This window comes from Pan troglodytes, chromosome 10 (genome assembly GCF_028858775.2).
Source record: "Pan troglodytes isolate AG18354 chromosome 10, NHGRI_mPanTro3-v2.0_pri, whole genome shotgun sequence".
NCBI classification, from domain to species: domain Eukaryota; kingdom Metazoa; phylum Chordata; class Mammalia; order Primates; family Hominidae; genus Pan; species Pan troglodytes.
Window position 1 is genome coordinate 13491466 of NC_072408.2, and position 18393 is coordinate 13509858.

At 56.0% G+C, this 18393-nt stretch overlaps 1 protein-coding gene across 1 annotated transcript; it reads left to right on the top strand.

Annotated features, from left to right (window-relative positions):
• Positions 1–444: 444 nt before the first annotated feature.
• PLEKHG6 (pleckstrin homology and RhoGEF domain containing G6) lies at positions 445–18269 on the top strand. The gene is made up of 16 exons (XM_009424663.5): positions 445–626; positions 1931–2136; positions 3403–3558; positions 4781–4945; positions 5330–5425; positions 5644–5694; positions 6030–6179; positions 7078–7188; positions 7322–7471; positions 7630–7767; positions 8074–8193; positions 8518–8650; positions 8766–8881; positions 16191–16336; positions 17014–17706; positions 17899–18269. Exons 2-16 carry the CDS (start codon positions 1999–2001, stop codon positions 17906–17908), a joined length of 2373 nt encoding a protein of 790 aa, XP_009422938.1. The 5' UTR covers positions 445–626; positions 1931–1998; the 3' UTR covers positions 17909–18269.
• Positions 18270–18393: the final 124 nt, after the last annotated feature.

An 18393-nucleotide genomic window follows, 5' to 3' on the forward strand; every position in this document is an offset into this window, starting at 1 on the left:
AAGGCTCACACTTTGGACTCCACAGCAGCGACGGGGCCCCCTGCCCCTCCAGCTGGCAGGCGGGCTCCCTGCCTGCTTAGGGGTCTAGGCCGAGGCAGGGGGAGGACGGGAGAGCCGGCCACTCGCCGCGACCAGCAGGAGAGAGGGGTGCCTGCCACAGGTTGTCACCCTCGCCGCCTCCCCCGGCGGCGCCCCGCCCCTCACTCAGCCCTCATGACTGCAGCGCCTCGCGGGGGTCTGGCCTGGAGTGGAGGGCGCGCGGTCCCAGCCCTCCCGCTCGGCCGGCGGGTGTTGAGTTCAGGTGCGACCGAAAAGGGGAAAGGAGGGCACCGCCACGTGAGCTGTCCTCTCCGGGGAAGGCGGTGGCTGCGTGAGGGCGGGGGCTGCTCGGTCCCCAGGGCCCCGCCCCTCTGCCCCGAGCGGTGCTGGCGGTAGGGAGGGGCCAGCCCGGTCCCCGCCCTCCTCGCCCGGACCCGCGCTGCCCGGCTCCCGCGGGCCGCTCGATCCCAGTCCCAGGCTGGGCATCGGGGCTGGCTGGCATCGCCGGGGAGCCGACGGCGACGGGGAGCCCCGCGGGCGGGGAGGGCGGCGCAGGGCAGCGGGTGCGGTGACACCTGTGGGCACAGGTGAGCGGCGGGGGGGCTACGCGGCCCGGGGGCGGGGCGGCCGGGACCCGGGGCCTGGAAGCCGGGGCGAAGGGGAAGGAAGGCCTGGCCTCCCGAAGGCGGGAGGAGGGGAGCCGGGGGCTGGGCTGAGAAAGGACCCTGGGTAGGGAGCAGTGCGAGGGAGACAGCGCCCTCAGAGGGAGGACTATTGGGAGGCGGCAGGAGGGACAGCGAACGTTTCCTCCTCTGCTCCTGAATCGGAGGAAGGTAAGGGAGGGCTGAGGCAGGACCTCAGGCCCACCTGGCCGGGCCACAAACACCTGCGCAGCCTTCTTGAGCCCACCGCCCCTTAGGAGGCCTCTCCTCTTCCAGGCCCTGCCCACTCGAGGGCGGGCCCTCCCTCCAGGTTTAGGGGGGAGGGATGGAGCCCCACGCCTGGCCCCCAGCTCCATGGTGGTATTCCCAGAGTCTGGGGAGGACCAAACATATAGCCTGAAACTGGAGAAACTCTATTTGGCTGGTCTCTAAGGGCAGTGGCCGGACAGCTGGCCCCGCTCACCTCCCTGTCTGTGGCCAGGAGGGTTCAGGTAGGAGATGGGCAAGCCTTTCAGTAAAGGCCAGACAGTAAAGATTAGAGACTTCGCGGCCTACACCGTCTGTCCCAACTAGCAAGAAGCAGTCACAGGTTATTAGGAGACCAGCAGAAGAGGATGGATTCCAACAAAACTGTGTTTATGGACACTGAATTTGAATATCATGTAATATTTACTTGTCCCAAAATATTGGTGGCTTTTTTGCAGGGGGGGCAGCAGTTGTTTCAACTATGTAAATATGTAAAGGCTTACAGGCTGTACAAAAACTGGTGGCAGACTGGGCTGTCTCCAGCCACCCCCACTCCCAGCCCACCCCACCCACCATAGCCTCCCTCCAGCTTTTCCCCAAGCTTTATATGGGGAAGGGGATGGGGTTACATCTAGGTGCAAGGAGAACCCTCCCACCTGGGTGTATCCAGAAAGCCCGAGACCTGTCTGTGACCCTTGTTCCCATTTGAGACCAGTGCAGGAGCTTGTACCCCAAATATGCACACATGTGAGAGAGGAGGTACATCTCCAAGGGGCTTCTTGCCCAGTATGTACCTGGACCTACCCTACTCCCGCCAAGTCATAGATGAGGCAGCCATGTTCCCCCCAACAAGTGACCAAGCCCTTGGCCCTCTCCTCCCCCACTATACCCTCCCTCCCAGGCCCCCCACCAGCCTTGGTCTCCCGCCTGGTGCCATTCACTGATTGGGGATGGCCCTTCCATTCCTCTTTTCTCTCTTGCAGCCCTAGGGGACCTCTTTCTCCTGGACATTGAAGATATGGCCCTTTGGAGGTGACCCAGGAGAGAAGGGATGAAGGCCTTTGGTCCTCCACATGAGGGCCCCCTCCAAGGACTCGTGGCCTCCCGCATTGAGACTTATGGGGGCCGGCATCGAGCCTCTGCTCAGAGCACTGCTGGCAGACTCTATCCCCGAGGACACCCTGTGCTGGTGAGTCCAGGCTGTGCCCCAAAAGTGACCTGGTGGGGCAGGAGGGAGGACACCTAGGCTGTGGAGTCTCTGTCCCCTTACAGGTTCAGAGGTTGAGCTATTCCTGCCCCTTAGCCTACTCTTCTTTCCTGGGTTGCGGGAAAGAGGAGGGCAGTGACAGGGCCAGGCTCCAGGGACATCACACCCCAGTCCCAGACAGCTGGGCAGGAGAGGCGGAGCCAGGAGAAGCCAGGCCCTCCGAGGAGTGCTGTTAGACAGGTCTCAGACAAAGAGCTGCGGGTAAGGTCATCAAACCCCAGAGCTGGCGCCTCCCAGGCTCCCGCCTCTGCTTGGCAGGAGTTTGAGGCCTTCCTGAGATCTGCCTCTCCCTGAGTCAGGATGAAGATGAGCAAAGGTTCAGGGTGTCCCTACTCCTCCAGTGGTGGGTAGGGACAGGAGGGTGCCTGCCTTGGCTCCACCCCTGGCTCCACCTGCCTGGCTCTCCTCCAGTCCTAACCAAGCAGAGGGGTGTGGAAGCCAGGTCTGTCCCTCAGCCTGCAGGTTTCCCCTCCACCTTGAGGACAGTTCTGCTTGCGGCTGGGACATCCCCTGCCTCAATGCACGAGAATTTTGCCCTTGGAGATGGGACTTTCCTAGGCTGTGGGTGAGAAGGGAGACTAGGAAGTATGTGGGGTAATTCAGGCCACAGGCAAATGAAGGAATGTGACCAGGCCTGCCCTGGGAGGAGCTGTGTGGCTGTGGCCTCAGCCTTTCACACAGAAGGGCAGCCACTCCCAGCTGGATGGGATGCAGGCTGCACGCCCCTGGGGAGGAGGCTGCACATGTGAGTGCCCTCATCCCCATGTGTGAGGGAGGCTGGTCATAGACAAGGAGAGTTACGAGAGACCAGAATGCTGTGTGCACCATGCCTTGTCCATGCACCCCCCATGGTACGGAGAGCAGCAGGCAGTGGGGGCACACACACCAGAGCCCAGGCATGTGTGTGCCTGTGCACCTGCTCGGCAGGAGGCCCCACTTCTTCCCCAGGCCCACTCAGGGAGCCAGGCTGTCATGCCTCTGCCCACTCAGCTTAGCCTTGCCGGCAGTAGCCGCTGTGACTCAGGGCAGGAGCAGCCCACACCAAACTCGTTTGCAGGGAGAAGTGAGCCAGCCCGACTTACCAGGGTAGGGGAACAACATCTAGAGCCAAGCCTGCCCCCCTACTACCTCTCTGGGGTTTCTGGGGAAAGGGAGGCACCCCCAGAACTTCCCCTGCTCCTCTCCCAGGATCCCAGTCGCCGACGCCTCCAGCAGTATGTCCCCTTTGCCAGGGGTTCTGGCCAGGCCCGAGGCCTGTCACCCATGAGACTGCGAGATCCAGAGCCCGAGAAGAGGCACGGGGGCCATGTGGGGGCTGGCCTGCTTCACTCCCCCAAACTCAAGGTAAGGGGGTCCCTCTCCTCCCATCCCCACACATACGGCCCCAATTGTGATGGCTCCACAGATGACCAGCAAGCTCCGGGAGCTGAGAACACAGGTCCAGGAGGCTGCTGCCTGCCAGTCAGACATGGCTCTGCCTAGGACCTCTCAGGGATATATCTCTCCTTGGTCCATGCATGGCAACCAGGGACTTTGACTTGAGACACTTTGATTAAATGTGGATAAACGATTGATATTGAGCTTTCAGTCTTTGAAAATTACCAAGTCAAATTACCAAGTTGCTGAGAGTCAGGTATGCTCCCTCTATCCTCAGTGCCACATCATCCTTCACTGCCACTGTGAGCCTCACCTCTCCTCCCGAGCCACATCTGGATGGAGTGAGTGAGGGTCAGGAGTGTCTATTGCTCACATTCTTGGTACCAAAGAAACCTGTAAAATGGGCCGGGCACGGTGGCTCACACCTGTAATCCCAGCACTTTGGGAGGCCAAGACGGGCGGATCACCTGAGGTCAGGAGTTCGAGACCAGCCTGGCCAACATGGTGAAACCCCGTCTCTGCTAAAACTGTAAAAAAAAATTAGCTGGGTGTCATGGTGGGCGCCTGTAATCCCAGCTACTAAGGAGGCTGAAGCAGGAGAATCGCTTGAACCTGGGAGGTGGAGGTTGCAGTGAGCCGAGATTGCACCACTGCACTCCAGCCTGGGCGACAAGAGCAAAACTCTGTCTCAAAAGAAAAAAAAAAAAAAGAAACCTGTAAAATGTAAGCCATGCTGCTTCATAAAAAATGCCATCTTATAGGCAAATGTCAAAGTGGGGCCTGAGACCGCTGGTTCTCTAAGTCTTGTTCTGACTCACTGAAGGTCCCTCTGAAGTGTCTGTTTCTGTCCCTCCCCTACCTCATTCTGATTCAGGAGACCCACGGAAGGCCTCTTTCCTGTCAGGGAGCCTAGATCAGACCCCTCTCCAGGGACCTTTCCACAGACCAGGGTGCCTCTTCACCCACATTCCAGCAATGCCTTTTTCCCTGGAATTCCAGCTGGGGCCGACCCCTGTTCTCTAGGCCTCCGTGTCCCCACTCATACTCAGTGCTGCTTGCCATCTCCCATTCCAGACACACACACACGCACACACTTTAACATATATGCACACACACACAGCCCTCCCGGGGCCCTGTGGCTGGGTGCCAAGGATGTGACCAGAGCTGATGCCCTTCTTGGCTCCCCCAGGAACTCACCAAGGCCCATGAGCTGGAGGTGAGGCTGCACACTTTCAGCATGTTTGGGATGCCCCGGCTGCCCCCTGAGGACCGGCGGCACTGGGAGATAGGAGAGGGTGGCGACAGTGGCCTGACCATCGAGAAGTCCTGGAGGGAGCTGGTGCCTGGGCACAAGGTGAGCCTGAAACTCACAAGGTGAGTCCGTCCCCACGGCGTGAATGCACACACAGATTCTGCTCTACAGGAGGGAAAGGCCTTGGGAAGTGGGGTCATGTGGAAAAAACATCTGGAAACACGTTGATCTGGGTTCAGATCCCAACTCTGCCACTTACTAGTCAGACCTTGGTCAAGACAGTAAAGTTCTCTGGGCCTCAGTTGCCACATATGTAAAGTGGGGATAATACCACCTACACATCGGAGCACTGGTTTGAGGATTAAAAGGTCATGGTCATGTACAAAGTGCCTAGAACCTATGAAGTGGATCCAGTCGCACTTAACAGCTGGTACTTGCCATTCTAATTGTCATTCCCCAACTGAACCAGCGTTCTCCCCACCCCAGGAGATGAGCCGGGAGCTCTGCCACCAACAGGAGGCCCTGTGGGAGCTCCTGACCACCGAGCTGATCTACGTGAGAAAGCTCAAGATCATGACTGATGTGAGCCCCCCGCAGCCCCAGCCCCGGTCCCATCTTCCCTGCATGAGCCCCCATCCTCCCAGACTGGAAGGCAGGTCACTGGGGGAGGGAGGGGCAGGATTTCAGGCCAGTCTGGGATGCAGGGAGATAGGTCAGCAGTACTGAAGTTGGTGGGGGGTGGGAGGTGACGACACTGAAGGGCGCGCTGGGTCCTGAGACCCTCATCTCCCTCCCTGCAGCTGCTAGCCGCTGGCCTGCTGAACCTGCAGCGAGTGGGACTGCTGATGGAAGTGAGTGGCTGCTCAGGAGGGGACCCTGGCACAGCCCGACCTCTAAGCCTGGGGATGAGGGTGGGCCCTCCAGCCATCCCTGTCTGAATTCCCACTGCCCCGTTTTTTGGGGCGCCTTGCCCTCCCTACTTCCCTGTTACTGGGGACTCCAAGCAGGCCACAGGCCCCCCATTTCCCAGACTGGCATCCTTGAGATCTTCCAGGCCCAGTGCCCAGTTCATCCTTCTTCACCCCCGCCCCTGCTGTCCAAGCTTAAGGTCCTCACCTTTCCTCAGCCAGTGCCACCCCTGGTGACCTTCCAAAAGTGTGCTGCTCAGTTCTGCTCCCTCCTCCAGGTGTCAGCTGAGACCCTGTTTGGAAATGTCCCCAGCCTGATTCGAACCCACCGGAGCTTTTGGGATGAGGTGCTGGGGCCCACCCTGGAGGAGACTCGGGCCTCGGGCCAGCCTCTGGACCCCATTGGTCTGCAAAGTGGCTTCCTGACGGTGAGGCCTGTGAAGGGCTGTGTCTGGATGGGGCAGAACTCGGAGCCCTCGGGGGTCCTGTGTGTAGGGCATGCCCACAGTATGCAAATCTCTGTGATTTGAGGGGCCACAGGACACAGCCCCTACCCCTAATATCACCTCACCTCCTCCCTTCATGCCACAAGTCTGACCTCTGTGCCACAGGCTCCTTGTTCTTCTGGAGGCCCTCATGAAATGAAAATGCAGCTGTCTCAGGGAAGGGTCACACCTTGGCTCCCATCAACTACAAAAGCTGGGTGCAGCAAATGAGGCCTAAGTGAGGGGACCCTTAGGAGGACCTGGGTGGGTGTAAAAGGCCACAGGAGGCACCCAGGGCATGGAGAAGAGTGACAAGAGAAAGCAAGAGGGCCTAGGATCCGACTTTCTTCTACAATGTTACCTAGCCAGGACAATGTGGGCCCTGCAGGAAAAAGTTGCAGTGGGGTAGAGAGGTAGGCGTACTGCTCCTGGGAGCCTTAGGTACCCCCTCCATAGGAGCAAGGCTTCTGAGCCAACTCTTAGGTCGCCACCCCACCCCCAGGGTGAAATGGGATCCGCAATGTCCTGACAACCATCCAGCTGAATTATCGATGGTGGGAGAGTAAGTCCAGAGCAGCAGGCCCCAGCAGCACTGTGGATAGAGGGAGCTCAGAGAGCTCTGGGTCAGTGTCGGGACCTCAGGCTCCTTCGTGGAATCCAGAGAGAGGGGCCTAGCCTCGAGAGCATTCCTGGGAGGATCCTGGGAGGGAGGGACTGTCAGGAGCTGGGCTAAGGGCCCCTGTGAGGCTCTCTTCACCTGCTCCTGGGTCCTGCAGCTAGAGCCTGTATTCATGGCCTTCTCCCCATGCCTGCTTCCCACCTCCCGTATCTGTCTCTCCAGTTTGGCCAGCGGTTCCACCCCTACGTCCAGTACTGCCTCCGAGTGAAGCAGACCATGGCTTACGCCCGAGAGCAGCAAGAAACTAACCCTCTCTTCCATGCCTTCGTGCAGGTGGGAGAAGGGGTGCTGGGGAGGGGGACGGGTGCATCTTAGCCGGTCGGTCTCCAGCTGAGCCTGAGGCTGAGTTCACCACTAGGCAGGGCAGGAGGGAGCAAACCCTGAGCCCCACCCACCTTCCCTGCAGTGGTGTGAGAAGCACAAGCGCTCTGGAAGGCAGATGCTCTGTGACTTGCTCATCAAGCCCCACCAGCGCATCACCAAGTACCCACTGCTGCTCCATGCTGTGCTCAAGAGGAGCCCCGAGGCACGAGCCCAAGAGGCCCTGAATGCCATGGTAGGTGCCCCAGTGGGGCTGGGACTCTGGTGAATCGGGGACTGGGAGGGGGGTCTCTTTCTTAGTGTGTCCATGACAGTGTGGCACTGTGCTGTGGCTGGCATTGGTTGGGAGGGGTGCTGAGCCGTCCCTCCTCCCACACCCCCAACCCCACCTAGATTGAAGCCGTGGAGTCATTCCTGCGACACATCAATGGGCAGGTCCGCCAGGGCGAAGAGCAAGAGAGCTTGGCGGCTGCAGCACAACGCATCGGGCCCTACGAGGTGCTGGAGCCACCCAGTGATGAGGTGGAGAAGGTGAGAGGGCAAAGGGAGGGGACCCAGGAAAAGCAAGGTCCCAGGGATACTGGTGAAGGGGAGGGCTGCAAGGCCAGAACACCCCGTACTTGGGTGCTACAAGGGTGTCCATCATTCCTACCCGGTGGTGACAGTCCAAGGGGTACAGCTCAGAAGAGCAAAAAGGAGGCCCTGGGAGGCTTTCTCTAGCCCATGGGGGAAGGATACAAACAGAAAGATGTTGGTGGCAGAACCAGGAGCCGCCCTTGGCCAGGAAGTCCAGGCAGACTGCCGAGCACCCTGACCCCTCCCCTCTGTGTCCCTCAGAACCTGCGTCCATTCTCCACCCTGGACCTGACGTCCCCCATGCTGGGGGTTGCGTCTGAGCACACCAGACAGCTGCTGCTGGAGGGACCCGTGCGAGTGAAGGAGGGACGAGAAGGGAAGGTGAGGGTGCTGCGGACAGAGTGGAGGGGATGGGGCATGGTGGGAGAAGGTAAGAGGTAGAAACGCCGGAAGTGGGAGAAGAGGGGTTTGGGGAAGAGGATGTGGTTCTGGCTAAGCCCCAGTCATTTGTGTGACCCTGAGCCAGCCACTTTGCCTGCCTGTAAAGTGAGAGATGTGACCAAAGCGACGCCCCTGGCCACTCCCGCATTTGGGCTCTGCGTGTGTCCCTGTGTGCCTGCGCACCATGCCTGAGCCTCCTCCCGGACCAGCCCTGCCCCTGGCTCCAGCTGACCCTGTCTCTTTCCCCTACGCCCCCACCCCCAGCTGGACGTGTACCTGTTCCTCTTCTCTGATGTGCTCCTTGTGACCAAGCCCCAGCGCAAGGCGGACAAAGCCAAGGTCATCCGCCCCCCTCTCATGCTGGAGAAGCTCGTGTGCCAACCCCTGCGAGACCCCAGTATGTCCTTCCTTCAGGGAGTCTTTTCTTCTCCCTCTTCTCAGCGAGGGGAAGGAGAAGCTGGGATGGAGATCAAATAAAGGCTGGCCTCTTGAAGGTTGTCTCCTCCATCCAGACAGCTTCCTGCTGATCCACCTCACTGAATTCCAGTGTGTCTCCAGCGCCCTCCTTGTGCACTGTCCCAGTCCTACAGACCGTGCCCAGTGGCTGGAGAAGACCCAGCAGGCCCAGGTATGGGAAAGCCAGCAACGGGGAGGCATGGGCAGGGGTCCCCGGAGCTCAGAAATGGGAGCACAGTGGTGGCTCACACCTGTAATCTCAGCACTTTGGGAGGCTGAGGCAGGTGGATCACCTGAGGTCAGGAGTTTGAGACCAGCCTGGCCAACATGGTGAAACCCTGTCTCTACTAAAAATACAAAAATTAACCGGGCGTGGTGGTGTGTGCCTGTAGTCCCAATTACTTGGGAGGCTGAGGCAGGAGAATCACTTGAGCCCGGGAAGTGGAAGTTGCAGTGACCTGAGATTGTGCCACTGCACTCTAGCCTGGGTGACAGAGTGAGACCCTGAAGAAGAAGGAAAAAAAAAAAAAAAGAAGGAAGGAAGGAAGGAAGGAAGGAACGAATGAACATGGGAGTGCAGAGGGGAGGAGGAGAGAGGCTGGGGTGGATTGAGGTTCAGACTGGACAATCTGATGTGCCCCAGAGAGGGAGGCAGAGCCTCCATCATCCATCAGAAGACAGAAAAAGCCTTTGGCCAGCTACTGTGCCAGCCACTGGGAGAGCCCAAGATACAGCATCCCCTGAAGGTTTGTACAGCCTGAAATGATTAACTTCTAGAAGTCATCTTCCATTCGCAGACATTTACAGGGCACTTGCTGAGTACGGCACTAGGGCTAGGTGCTAGGGAATCAGAAAAGAATAAACCACCATTCCTTCCCTCAAGGCCTAGGTGCTGCAGCCTGGTTGAGTAATTAGTATACAAACAATAGAGAGAAGTTATGTAGAATGAAGCTGGGACAGAGAAGGGAGCAAGGCATTGTCTGCTGGGTCTGTTTGGAAGGGACACAGAGGAGCTGATGTCTGAGCACCATTTGGGAGGATACCTAGGAGTATGTCAGGGAGTCAGGGTGGAAGGGAAGGGCATTCCACATGGAGGAGCAGAACGTGCAAAGGCCGGAACTGTGAAACAGTTGTGTGTGTTGAGAGAACTGCCCCCATTGGTATTGCTACAGTATCAAGTACAAGAGTAGACGCAGCAGGGAGAGGCTAGGGGGTAGGTGCCACCAGGTCATGCCCATCTCTGCATGTCATGATAAAGCATCCTATAGATGAGCTTTGTCCTTTGGATGACAGAGGGCCAGTGAAGGAGTCAGGCAGGGGAGTGATGTGAGCAGATAAAAAGCAGGAGGAGTTCAAAAGAAGAGAGATGCAAATGGAGCTGTATTAGGTCCCACAAACTTGGTGGCCTAAAATGCATCAGAAGCTTACTCTCTCACAGTTCTGGAGGCCAGAAGTTTCAAATCAAGGTGTTGGCAGAGCTGAGTTTCCTCTGGAGGCTCTAGAGGAGAATCCATCCTTGCCTTTTCCAGCTCCTGGCTGCCCCAGGCGTTCCGTGGCTTGTGGTAACAAAATTCCAAACTCTTTCTCTGTCTTCCCATGGCCTTCCTCTCTGTATGTCTCTGTGTCCAAATTTCCCCCTCCTTTCTCTTACAAAGATGTGAGTATTAGATTTCGAGCCCACCCTAAATCCAGGGAGAACTCATCTTGAGCTCTTAGGATCTCTGCAAATCTGCGAAGACTCTTTTTCGAAATCAGCTCACATTCACAGGTTCCAGAGGGTAGGACTTAGATATATCTATCTTTTGGGGGGGCCACTATTCAACCCACCACAGGAACGGAATGGCCAAAGAGAAGTGAAGATTTGAGTTAGACTTTTAAGGATAGGAAGACCATGAGCAGAAGAATCAGAGGACCAGCTGGGCTGGATATATTTCTGGAATGACGGCCATATCTGCCTAAGTCTGGAGCACAGGGTTTGTGTGAGTGCATGGTAAGAGGCCAGATTCTGCAGAATCTCAGAGCTGCAGAACCCTGTGGCCTGGATGCGCTTGAGTTAAATAGGGTCAACAAGAGACAGCCACCGTGAATTCTTTTTTTTTTTTCTTTTGAGACAGAGTCTTACTCCATCACCCAGGCTAGAGTGCAGTGGCATGATCACAGCTCACTGCCGCCTCAACTTCCTGGGCTCAAGTGAGTCTCCCAGCTTAGCCTCCCAAGTAGCTGGGACTGCAGGTGTGTACCACCACACCTGGCTAATTTTTTGCATCTTTTTGTAGAGACAGGGTCTTTCCATGTTGTCCAGGCTGGTCTTGAACTCCTGAGCTTAAGCAATCTGCATATCTCGGCCTCCCAAAGTGCTGAGATTACAGGCGTGAGCCACCGTGCATAGCCCTGCCATGAATTCTTGAGCAAGGGTGAAATCAGTGTGTTTCCTCTTGAATTAGGTTTTCAGGAAATCAGGTAGCAGTGTGCTGGGTGGGCTGGAGGAGGGAGAAATTGGTGACAGGAGGTTTATTGTACTAGTTTGGGTGTGAAACATGGAAGGTTTAGTGCCACAGCCTTAGGGAGACATTGCAAAAAGGGACAAAAAACAAAGGAGAAGAAAGGAGCTAAAGAAGAGGGAAGAGGCCAGGCGCGGTGGCTCACGCCTGTAATCCCAGCACTTTGGGAGGCCGAGGCAGGCCGATCACGAGGTCAGGAGATTGAGACCACGGTGAAACCCCATCTCTACTAAAAAAGACAAAAAATTAGCTGGGTGCGGTGGCGGGCACCTGTAGTCCCAGCTACTTGGGAGGCTGAGGCAGGAGAATGGCGTGAACTCAGGAGGCGGAGCTTGCAGTGAGCCTAGATCGTGCCACTGCACTCCAGCCTGGGCAACAGAGCGAGACTCTGTCTCAAAAAAAAAAAAAAAAGAAGAGGGAAGAGAAGGGGGAGCCTTAGGGATACTTTGGTTAAAGTCTATACTGAATTCAGAAAAATCCAGGTTCAGACACCGGTCCTACCAGGTCCTAGCCATGTGACCTTGGGTAAGTTATATGACCTCTCTCAACTTCAATTTCTTCATCTGCAAAACAGATATACACAATGACTACCTGCTTCCTAGGGAGATTCAAAGCTGTCATTCGGCTTAGGCACACAGCCTGGGGCCAGCACTGGGCACAGGCTCAGGAACTCCAGATACCCAGCGGCAAAGAGCACAGTTGGCCTCCCGAAGCTTCAGCTTGGAAGACTGCATTGGCAATGGGACCCCAGACAGAAATGCAGTCATTAGAAAGGGAAAGGGAAATGTGTTTGTTTAGTTATTGCTTCCTCAGTGAGGTGGCTTTACGGTAGGAATATTTAAACAGCAGTGCTTTGAAATTGAGGCAGCCAAGATATAACCTAGTGGAGATATCTTAGGGGCTTTGGGAACAAAAGAAACAGAAACAAAGACCTGGAATTCCAGTGAAAAAGGAGGACAAAAAACACACCCCAAGGGGAGGCAGGTGGGTTTTGTGATGACAGTGGTCTCCCATCTGCCCTGTCCCCTGCTTCCGGCTCGGTTCACTGTCCCCCCTGCATGGCAGGGACTTCTCTCCATCACTTCCACCTAAGCCTAAACACACTTTCCACTAGGCTGGACTGACTGGCAAGTGACATCATTCTGGTGGTTAATCAAATTTTCTTGGCCAGGCGTAGTGGCTCACCTCCTCTAATCCCAGCACTTTGAGAAGCTGAGGCAGGCAGATGGCTTGAGACCAGAAGTTCAAGACCCAGCCTGGCCAACATGGCAAAACCCCATCTTTACAAAAAATACAAAAATTAGCTGGGCCTGGTGGCGCATGCCTGTAGTCCCAGCTACTCGGGAGGCTGAGGTGGGAGGATCACTTGAACCCGGGAGATACAGCCTGCGGTGAGCTATGTTCCCACCACTGCACTACAACCCAGACAACAGGGTGAGACCTTGTCTAAAAAAAAAAAAAGTTAAATAAAACATTTTCCTGAAGGCTAGAGGCTCAAGGGGAGCCCAGGGACAAAAGCGCAAGCTAGTGGCATCGGTGTTCCTAGAGTCCCAACTCCCCAGGATAGCCAGCGGGGCTGGCAGTGAATGGCAGGCTGCCTTTTTTCCTTCGGAACTGCCACCTCCACCTTCAGAACTTTCTCCTCTTTTTTTGGTTTTTAGTCACAGAACAACAGCCAGACCCTCACCTTCTCCCTTTTAGAATCCCAAGGGCTACTGAAAATTACGGGTATTTTACTATGCAAAACAACTCAGTCCCCTGGTAGTCTCACTCCAGGCTAACAGGAAAGATCTGTCAAGATCTATAACCAAGATATGCACCAAGGCTCCCTGGCCTTCCTTAGCAAAACAAAGAAAACTGAAACTTTGAAATGACTTTTCCTGCTATTGTCTCACACCAGATTCTTAGGGAATCCTCTCTAGAGCCATCAGTCTTTATACACTGAAGAGGGCAGTAGAAACTCTGTTGGTCCCTTTAATAGAGCAATCCCCAGGGGGCAGACTATTGTTTTCTCACCCTGGCAGAAACGTTGACTTGCAGATTGATTCCTAGCGGGTCTAGCTGTGATGACTCACACTTTTAGAGAAAGTACGCTTCTCCAGGGAGAAGAGACTGAATCTTGGGGAATGCCCAGGGACTGAGAAGAGGAAAAGGAACAGAGACAGGAACAGAAAGAGCCGTCAGAGATGGCGACCAAGAAATTAAAGCAGGGAGACTGAAGGAGGCAGCCGAGGCTAAGAGCCAGGGTCTGAAGGAGAGGCCCGCGCAGCTGTCAGGGAGTTACTTCACCTCTCGGGGAGTTGCAGTGCACGCAGGACAGACGGTCCGCAAGTGGCCAGGCACAAGGCCCAGCACCGTATGGGCACTCCATAAATGTTTGCCATTGTCATCATTAGAAGAAAGGGGTGGTCTTTGGGGCCTGGGTAGGGACTGCTGCTGACTGGGGAAACACATCCGCCTCTGTTGCTCAGGAAGTCAGTGGGCACCTTTCAGAGTTCGGTTTTAGTCCGGCACTGGGGAGTTCCGGGAGGAGAGTGGGTGAACCTAGGAGCCACCCCAGAGACAGCAGGGAAAGGAGGCATTTCCTCTCCACGGGTACAAAGGAAGAAGAATCCTGCTGGGGGCCCTCCCTTCCTCTTCTCAGTTTTGTAGGGGTGTCACATTCTGGCTTAAGCGCCAATTTCCTTTTTCTTTCCCGTCCCCTCTGCCCCCATGTGTCTCTCCTCTTAACCAAGCCGAGAAAATTCTCCCAGGGTTGCTGGAGAGGCTTTGGGCTCGCTGGGAGGCACCTCCAAGAGCCCCATCCCACCCATTCCCCCGACCCCCTACCCCATGCTCAGGGCTCCCCCTCGCCCCCCTCCCCCCCGCCGCCTCCTCCAGCCTCTTCCTGGGGTCGGGCAAGGGGCAAGTTTAGCAGAGATGCTGGCATTGAACGTCCCTTACAGAAACCCTGCTTCCTTCCAGTTCTTCTTTCCCGTAACATCCCTCCCTTGGCACCCGAAACACAAACCTGAATTTGGGTCCTGTGGGGCAAAAGGGCACCCCAGCAGGACAAGCAGATCGGCCCAGCGCCTCCACCCTCTCTTTTCTCACTTCTTCCCTCCCTTCACATGGAGTTGGGAGATGAGGCCTGGGAAAGAGGGAGTCCTGCCCCAGGTCCCGGCCCTGGCAGGTTTCCTACCCCCAGGTCCCCTCCCCTGCTCCGGCCAACAGACCACATCTTATGAGAATGCTGTCAGCCTTGGGAATAAGTGACTGGAGAGCCAGAAAAAGCAGAATCAGAAATATAAGCCTGGTGTCATTTTCCTATCCCTGTTCATCCATTTCGTCTCTTGTCCTGACCCAGCTGCCCCCCGGGTTTCTTGAGAGGCTTTGGGAAAGTCCAGGTGCCCAGGAGTTGCTGGCTCATATACTTCAAGCTGGGGAGATAGTGGAAATATTTAACAATTAGTATAGCATGGGCATCAACCAATCAGAAAGGAGCGCTGCACTAGAGATCCTCTGCTGTGCCAGAGGTTATCTCCCTTAGTTGCTAGATCATGGGGATGGGGGAAGTGGTTGAGGCCCAGGCAGCAGCCATTCCCTTACCAGCATGGAAGACTTCAATATTTTAACAAGGATATGGCCATACCAGCAAGTCCTGATATCAGTGCTGCCCACAGCAGCCACCAGTACCTCCCTTTTGCCAAGGCTTGCCTCCGCCTCCAACCTCAGCTCTGCCACCTTCTCTTCCCTCTCCCTCCCCCTCCCCCTCCCCCTCCCCAAGCCAACAACCTTTACCCTTCAAGGCTGTCCTTGAAAGTGTTGCAGTGACTGAACCAGGACTCAAAGAGCAAGGCCCTGTCCCAGCTCTGCTTCTCCATACCTGTGGCACCTTGAGCAAGTCACTTCACCTCTCTAGGTCTAGGTTTCTTGTCTGTAAAATGGGCTAACATTCATGTTCTCCACACCACAGGGCAATGATGTGTATCAAATGACCACATGTGCAAAAGTGCTTTGAAAATTTTTTCTCAGATGGCGCTATTTCCTTTTGATGGTACCTGTATGAAATCGCTGAGGGAGGGAGAAGGCAGACAATATAATGCGTCCTCTCCTCAGCCTTCTAGGAACTTTCCTCCCTCTGAAGGACAGCAGAGTCCTCAGCCTGGGACAAAGCCCACCTCTGCCCACGTTCTGCCCTCCTGCTCCTCCCAGCTTCAGGGCAGAGGCCCAGGTGGTAGGAGAGGGATGCTTTTGAAGGAGCAACCAGTACCAATCCAGAACACTTATTCTACCATCACCACCAACCAGGGAGGGCTTCCTGAAGGAGGGGGAAGACCTGATAACAGGTCTGCCAATGGGACATGAGAAGCAGGAAGACCTGTACAGGTGGGAAAAGGGCCATTCTGTTCACCCCACTCACCCCCAACACTAGCTCCCGAGTTTGGTGCCACCAAATCCCGGCACCACCCCACTTTCTTACGGTAAGAAGTACCCCCTCAGGCAGTTACTTAACCTTAGAGTCTCCATGTCTCAGTAGTAAGGTGGGGTAAAAATATCTGGTTCATGGGGTTTTTGTAAAGATTAAATAAGGTAATGTAGGCCGGGCGCGGTGGCTTACGCCTCTAATTCCAGCACTTTGGGAGGCCAAGGGGGGTGGATCACAAGGTCAGGAGTTTGAGACCAGCCTGGCCAAGATGGTGAAACCCCGTCTCTACTAAAAATACAAAAATTAGCCGGGCACGTTGGCGGGCGCCTGTAATCCCAGCTACTAAGAAGGCTGAGGCAGGAGAATCGCTTGAACCCAGGAGGTGGAGGTTGCAGTGAGCCAAGATTGTGGCACTGCATTCTAGTCTGGGTGACAGAGCAAGACTCAGTCTCAAAAAATAATAATAATAAAATAAAATAAGGTAATATATGTAACGCACTTAGCAGGGTGCCTGGCAAACAGCAAGTGCTCAATAAATGAGAGCTCTTAATAATGAAAGTGTCCTGTCCCAGGCCGCCCTACAGAAGCTGAAGGCAGAGGAGTATGTTCAACAGAAGAGGGAGCTCCTGACCCTCTATCGGGACCAGGACAGGGAGTCCCCCAGCACCAGGCCCTCCACGCCTTCCCTGGAGGGCTCTCAGAGCAGCGCAGAGGGGAGGTAAGGCTCACACGGACTACAAGGTCTCCCCGAGCAGGAGGAGGGAGCCATAAGGCTGAGAAATGGCATTACTGCACATTTTTGGTGGAATTGGGAATAGATAGAGGAACGCAGGCGTAGGGCAGGGTAGGGAATGTCGGTACCAGCTGTGTTGGGTTGGAAGGTTGGTACCAGCCGTGTTGGGTTGGAGGTGGGGGATAGGGCACAGACAGCCTACAGAGTTAGCCTGCCTAGAGTCACACAGGAGCACTGTGAGAGGAGCAGGCTCGAGAGTGAAGGTAGGTGTGGATCTGCAGAATATTAGAGCTGCCAAATCCCCGGGGAGTGTGAGGTTCGTCTATGATAGCACCACTGCTTGGCAGCAGCTTAAGGAGAAAAGAATCGATCATTGAGGATAACATCAGGTAAGTTCAGGAACCACTCAGCAAAAACCTGACTACCCACTCAATACAAGATCCTGGACCAGATGCTATGGATAAAACAGTGTAGAGGCAGCCCGTACTCTCTTAGGAGCTTAAAATCTAGCCAGCCAGATGAGAAAAACAATCACAGTGCGATGGAAAGATGATACCAAAATAAGTTTGGAGGAGGGGCCATTTCTGGATGTAGTGATCAAGGGAAACTCCCTGGACTTGAACTTGACCCCTACGCATCTGACTCTTTGCCATTAATTGTAGGACTCCTGAGTTCTCGACCATTATCCCCCACCTGGTGGTGACAGAAGACACAGATGAAGATGCTCCCCTTGTGCCAGATGATACCTCAGACTCTGGCTACGGCACTTTGATCCCAGGCACCCCCACGGGGTCCCGCTCCCCACTGAGCCGTCTACGCCAAAGAGCCCTTCGGCGGGACCCTCGCCTCACCTTCTCCACCCTGGAACTCCGGGACATCCCTCTGCGTCCCCACCCTCCCGACCCCCAAGCTCCTCAACGCCGAAGCGCCCCCGAACTGCCGGAAGGAATCCTAAAAGGAGGCAGTCTTCCCCAGGAAGACCCACCAACCTGGTCTGAGGAAGAAGATGGGGCCTCCGAGCGACGGAATGTGGTGGTGGAAACACTCCACAGGGCCCGGCTTCGGGGCCAGCTTCCCTCCTCCCCAACCCATGCTGACTCTGCCGGGGAGAGCCCCTGGGAGTCCTCAGGGGAGGAGGAGGAAGAGGGGCCTCTGTTCCTGAAAGCTGGCCACACATCCCTGCGCCCAATGCGGGCTGAGGACATGCTCAGAGAGATCCGGGAGGAGCTGGCCAGCCAAAGGATTGAGGGGGCCGAGGAGCCCCGGGACAGCAGGCCACGGAAGCTGACTCGGGCCCAGCTGCAGAGGATGCGGGGGCCCCACATCATTCAGCTGGACACCCCTCTGTCCGCATCGTAAGTGCTGGAGGGAAGCTGGCCTGGGAGGGGGCAGACGGGGATGTCTGTATGGTGGTGGGGGGGTGCAGTGTAGAAAGAGGGCAATGCAGGAACAGGGGCTGAGGCAGGAAGGGCTCTCTGCCTCACTCTTCACCTGACCCTCACCCGTTGCCACTGACTGTCGCCTAACACCCCCTCCTGTCTTTTCAGAGAGGTATGAGGAATGCAGAGGACCTTTGGCATGCATCTCTCCCAGAGGAGATCTCTCCCCAGTAGTGCTGGTCACCCTCCGGCATCTGTGACTCTACCTCAAGGACCACATTTCCCAAAGGAAGCCTGGCCCAGGCACCCTGCCTCCTGCTCTGTTTGGGGATCAAGAACTGTAAATTTATGTATCATAGGTGCACCTGAGCCCCACAGAAAGTTGTGCATAAAAATGACTGCCCTGGCTGGGCATGGCTGCCTGTAATCCCAGCAGTTTGGGAGGCTGAGGTGGGAGGATCCCTTGAGCCCAGGAGTTCCAGACCAGCCTGGGCAATATAGGGAAACCCTGTCTTTACAAAAAAAAATTTTAAAAATTACCCAGGTGTGGTGGTGTGCCTGTGTCCAGAGGCTGAGGCGGGAGGACCCCATGAGCCCAAGGGATGGAGGCTGCAGTGAGCGCACTCCAGCTTGGGCAACAGATGACGGTGTTCAGAACAAGAA

Excerpts from the sequence above, each read along its gene's own strand:
- PLEKHG6 (XM_009424663.5), top strand. The coding sequence starts at position 1,999 with ATGAAGGCCTTTGGTCCTCCACATGAGGGCCCCCTCCAAGGACTCGTG. Across the intron at positions 8,194-8,517 it reads AGGAGGGACGAGAAGGGAAG|CTGGACGTGTACCTGTTCCT; the intron begins GTGAGGGTGCTG and ends CCCCACCCCCAG. Across the intron at positions 16,337-17,013 it reads CAGAGCAGCGCAGAGGGGAG|GACTCCTGAGTTCTCGACCA; the intron begins GTAAGGCTCACA and ends CATTAATTGTAG.